The 5,785-nt window shown below is 37.7% G+C and overlaps 1 protein-coding gene across 1 annotated transcript in view; it reads right to left on the reverse strand.

Moving 5' to 3' along the window:
* Trdn (triadin) overlaps positions 1-2,496 on the reverse strand; it is a 302,783-nt gene extending 300,287 nt beyond the window's left edge. Inside the window, exon 1 of the mRNA XM_005389153.2 lies at positions 2,210-2,496. Coding sequence (XP_005389210.2) covers positions 2,210-2,231 — 22 coding nt within the window. The 5' untranslated portion in view covers positions 2,232-2,496. The remainder of the gene's footprint in view (positions 1-2,209) is intronic.
* Between the last annotated feature and the right edge of the window lie 3,289 nt (positions 2,497-5,785).

A 5,785-nucleotide genomic window follows, 5' to 3' on the forward strand; every position in this document is an offset into this window, starting at 1 on the left:
AAAAAAAAAAAAAAAAAAAAACAACAACAACAACAAAAATATAGCAGGTGAGAAGGAACACTATTCCATGCTGAGGGATTAGTCTATACCAAGACATTGTAAAAAATTATAACTTTTATAAAAGGCTGCAAAAAAACTTACTGTAGAGTTCAAAAATAGAAATCTCAGAAAAAAGAACAGAAATCTCAAAGATAATATAAAAATGTATAGTAAAGCAACATGCAAAATCTTTGGATAGTCACAGAGGATGAGTATGATACTAACCTTAAAAGATAAATTCATTAAGTGGGCAACAAAATTTTCATTTGATAAAAACAATCAATAAATCATTCCAGAAAAGCATTAAGTACATCACTGAGTTTCAGGTGACACAGATCCTATCAACGTGTGGACCAAGGAGGGGGACATGGCCATTACCCAGAAAGCAGATGGTGTCTTCATTTTCTTAGTTTATCAATAATTCCATTATTTTTATGGGTCACTCCCAGAAAGTCAGGATCCCTCCAAAAACACTCCCAATGGAGAAAAGCCAAAAATGAAAGTTCAATTTTATAATCAGGACTTTTCCCCTAAAAAGTTTTATGAATCAGTGCAAAGGACCATAGAGCCTAACCAGAGGCAAAACCAAAACCGATCTGGCCAGCTGACCTCTCCCACCAGCTGGCCATACACACCGTGAAATGGGGCAGCAACACACTCCCAGGTCTCTTAATAACTTATGCAGGGCTAAGCAAGAAGTTTTTAGAGACAGTTTTCTTTATGACATGAAAGGCCACATGATACAGAATATATAAGGAATAAGGAAAAATGCTATTTATATTTAGTTAGCAAATTCTGAACTAAAATTGTCAAACACTGAACCTGATATCCTCCTAGAGAAGAGAAAAAAAACATAAACTCGAGTTGTGATTTCAAATCTCAGCTTGCTATGGTCTTGAGGAGTCGGAGAACATCTGAGTCACAGTTGCTTTTTCTGCAAAGCTGAGATGGTGCTACTTAATAGAATTGTGTGATGTTTAAAGAAATAAATACACATAAAGTTGTGAACAAAACACGGTATATAAAAATCTCTAAGTAATTGTAAATTTGGGGTTTCAGATTAATTTCTATGAAGAAAAGGCAAGTAGGGCAATTTTTCTTATAAATATTGACTGAAAATCTCCAATAGAAATCATACTGTCTATATTAATTTCCACTCAAAAAGCTAAAAATCATATATTCTATTTTTCAGTTGTGTAATTAAAAACAAACCAGCATAGCATTTGACTTGGAAGTTGTCAAAAGCACCACCTGTCTTGTTTTCTTACAGCTGTCAGAAGCAGATTTTAGATCCACCTCCAAAATTTTTACTCCAACTAACACCAGCCTGTGTCTATATTCAAAATGCATTAGTTTTAAATGATTCCTTTATCGTAAGACAGAAAATGAAAAAGTGTGTGAGTGTGTGTTTACACAGAATTTGCTACCATAGTCACATAATAACAATTATGTTTTAGGTACAGCACATAGGTTTTTAGATAAGGAATGGAACAAAGTATTTATTCTAATATAAAGATATAATTCAGAACTTGGAGAAAAATAGGGAGGAGTTTATTAAAAGAATCAGATGCAAACATTGAACTGCTTTATTGTTAAATTTGATAGACTTATAGCATGTGGAATTTCTATCTCTATCTTGGGGTACCGATCAAGAAGAAAACAGGTATTTTATCAAAACATTTATGTCTTATGCTGCATATAAATTTTGTTTACATACTCTGGTTTAAAAGGAAAAATGATCTCTGCTTGTAAATATCATAAAGGAAAAATGTGTCAGTCATCCCTCGAAGTTTAAATATTAATTGGCATATTTTAAGTTTACCATGGTCTTCATCCTTGCAAACCTTGTCATTTTTGCTAGATACGGGATCAGCCTTCATGTTACATGGCTCTGGCTATTTATAGAAGTGTGGCTGACAGCTGTTAACCAGTGGAACCTTTGGAACAGCAGAGAACAATTTCCAAAGGCAAAATTTAAAAAAACATTCTTCTCGCCCCCCCCCACCCCAACACTCGAAACTGGCAGCCTCTCAGCTCCCAAGTCCACTTCCCAGACTGAGTAAAACAGTGACCTGCAGACCACATTTTAAAAGGGTGCATTGCCAGTTCACGGGCTGTCAAGGTACCCCACCTCCCACCATGGGGGTCAACTGGAAAGTGGTAGTAGTACCTTCGGCAGTGATCTCAGTCATGGTGCTCGTAGAAAGTGAGTCAGGTGAAAACGTCCGTCAAGTGGCACTTTGCAGAATATTTTAGGGTTGGAGAACTCTGGTGGAGGGTTCTGTGTTAACACTAAGGGCTCTTCGTTTTCCCGGCTGTTTCTGCTGCTTCTTTGCTGTCCTGTTGAACTTCACCTCTTTCCTGCAGAGTTCTCCCCATGGAAACAACCTAAGCCCTTTCCCAACCAGCACTTGTGGCTCAGTGAGAAGTATCAGCTTCGAACAAAAATAGCCTCATCTCCCCAGGACTCTTCAGCACTTTTTTTTTTTTTTTTTTGGCACTCTAGAGGAACACACACACACACACACACACACACACACACACACGAGCTCCCCAGCCCCAAACAGTGATGCGGGGGGAAAAAAGCCAAAGGAACTACAAAGTAGTGTCTGAGACCCAGCAGTTTCTCTAAGATAATTACAGATCTTGGGGTCTGTGTCACAAAAACAGGAGATAAAGAGTTGAAAGTAATCCTACCCGTGATAGCTCAGATTTATTCTTAGTGTCCTTAATGCTCAGAGCATTCCTCTTGCCCTTATTTGGTTTGGGAGGGTCCTGAAATGCCTACCAGGGGTGAAGGGTGGGGAATCTTAAGTAATTTTCTCAAAGTTGATTTCCTATTGGTCCAAATCCATTTAACAAGTGAAGTTATTTATATAAGGCTACATTTTAAATTGCCGGTGGTAATACCTAAGCTTTCTCCCAAACTGGACGTGTGGGGGGAATTAACACTGAACACTGGTCAATAAGGAATACATAATGTGAACTTTAAATCTCATATTTGAGAACCAGTGATGTATCAATTTTTTTTTTTAATCTCTGGCTGAAAATAAAATATTTGAGTTTACGCAGTAATAGAAAAGGAAAGTGATATAAGCTTTTGAAATCCATAGCTAACATTTTAGTAAAAGATTGCAACTTCTCCCTATCTCAACATTAAAAAAAAAGGATCATAGCATGGCTAACAATTAGCCAAATTGACTGATTAGCATTTCACCTTCCCACTCCTTGGCAGGTGTTAATGAGCAGAGAAATATTCAATAGTTGGTGGATGGAAGGAGGAGGAGAATCAAAGGGCATTGATAATCACAAACTCTACCCGCCTGTGAATAGTCAAGGGTTGACTGTACTTATCTCTCATTTTCTTCTCATGTGCAATCTCCTAAGTGCTTGTAATTTCATGTTTTGGCCTTAACGGTAGCCTTTGGTTGTCAGAACCTCTTGAATTTGTATGATGTTTCCTAGAGCAGGAAGCAGAGCTAAATCTGTATTCTGAAAGGTGAGGTCCAGAGAGGGTCTCAACAGCTACTTGCAGCAACAATGACATCCTCTGTATTTGCTGCTGCAATTCCTGGAACAACAGAAAGTGATCATAAAACATCAGACATGAGTTATATAAATGAATGAATAAATACTCCTGATTCACAGAGGAGGAAATAATGTCAGGTAATTGCTAATGATTATTTAATTAGTGCGTGTTAGTTTTTTGTTTGTTTGTTTGTTTTCCTGTACTGGGAATTGAACTCACAACCTTGTGCTTGCCAGGAAGGTGCTGTGCCATTGAGCTAAATCCCTAGCGCCTCGTGCGTGTTAGTAATACTGAATAGTGGGGCTCTTGCTGGGGAGTTGGGATTTGCATATGGCACATCTTGGACATTTTCCATCCCTTGCCACATTCTCCCTAACTCCAAGAGCCCGGCTTCTCATTTCCCATCATCTCTCCTTACTGTATTCATTTACTCATTTCTATATGAGGTTTCTCCTAACCGGAAATGTGATGTTTAACTTTCTGAATCTGGCTTATTTGCCTTAACATGACGGTCTCCAGTTCCACCTATTTTCCTCCAAATGACACATTCCCATTCTCTGTGGCCCATTAATATTCTATTGTTTGTATATGTCACATTTTCTTTATCCATTCGTCTGTTGACAGCTATGTAGGTCATTTCCAAAGCTTAGCTGTTGTGAATTGTACCACTGTAAACAGGGGTGTGCTTATATCCCCACGCTGCCATATATGGACTGCTGTAATATACAGGTGTGGATCAAATGGTATCTCTCTTCTAATGTGAGGAATCTTCACACTGATGTCTGAATTCCCACCAACAGTGTAGGAGAGTTTTTTTCCTCTACATCCTCACCAGTATTCATTGTTTCTGGTAGTCTTAATGATAGCTATTCTGGCTGTGGTGAGATGGAATCCCAGTGTTGTTTTGATTGCATTTCCCTAATGTCTAAAGATGGTGAATATTTTTTCTTATGCCTATTGGTTGTTTGTGCTTCTGCTTTTGAGAAGTTTCTACTCTATTCATTTGCTCTTTTGTAAAGTTGCATTATTTGTTTGTGTTTGTGGGTTATATTTTGAGTTCTTTACACGTTCTGGATACTAACCCTTTATCAGAAGAGTAGCTAGCAAAGACTTCTTTCTGTTTCATTCTGCAAGTTGTCTTTTTATTGTGCTGGGTTTAGTTTTTCTATGTAGAAGTTTTTTTAATTTGATGTAATCTCATTTATTGATTTCTGATTTCATGTCCTGTGCTACTAGATTTAAAGATTCAAAGCAATTCTTATTAAAATATCAGCAACATTCTCCACAGAGCTAGAAAAACAATCCCAAATTTAATATGGAATTGGAAAAGATGAAGAACAGTCAAAACAATTATGAGCAAAAAATGAGCAAAGTTAGATGTACTACAACACCCAACTTCAAGTTAAACTACGAAGCCATGTGTGACAAAAAGGATATGATACTAGCACAAAAACAGCCTTGTAGACCAATGGATGAGAAAAAAAAGACACAGAAATCAACCCATGTCTTTAAGGCCACATGATTTTTTTTTTTTTTTTTTTTTTTTACAAAGGCCCAAAAATATACACTGAAGAAAAAAGCCTCATTAACAAATGCTGTTGGGGACACTGGAAGTCCACATACAGAAGATGCAACTAGATCCATCTTACCACACACTGAAATCAAATCAAACTGGACCAAAGGCCAAGATATAAAACCAGAGAGTTGAAACTGCTAGAAGACAACATGCGTGAAAGAGTGCCTGGGTAAGGCATAATTTTATGTTCGGTGTTCACCGAATGCTGGGCCTAGAGGCCGCAGACAACAGGCTGACAACTTCTTATCAGTGCAAATTATGCCCAGCAGCAGGGTGGGAGAGTACAGTCCTCCCAAGTGCTTCCTGTAGCACGGGGGTGGTCTGAAGGAGGTACCCTAAGCATACAGCTCCCCTGTATGGGTCCCCATAAACACATCCCTTCAATGCTTCCACAGTGCTTCTACCTGTAAGAAAATGTAACACTATATATCTCCATTCATCAGTTACTTCCATGGTATTTCACTGTAGCTAACCGAAGAAATAATATCATAGGTAACTCATTAAGAATTTCCATGGGTCAAGACCTTTAAGCCTATGTAAAATTATGTAGCGTAGGAACAGAACCTCAATTTCAAATTCTTATTCAACACAAAGTTAAAATGTGATTATAGGATAAGTATACTATACCAAATTATTAGTAG

Source organism: Chinchilla lanigera, unplaced genomic scaffold, assembly GCF_000276665.1.
Source record: "Chinchilla lanigera isolate Chin_1 unplaced genomic scaffold, ChiLan1.0 scaffold00035, whole genome shotgun sequence".
NCBI lineage: Eukaryota > Metazoa > Chordata > Mammalia > Rodentia > Chinchillidae > Chinchilla > Chinchilla lanigera.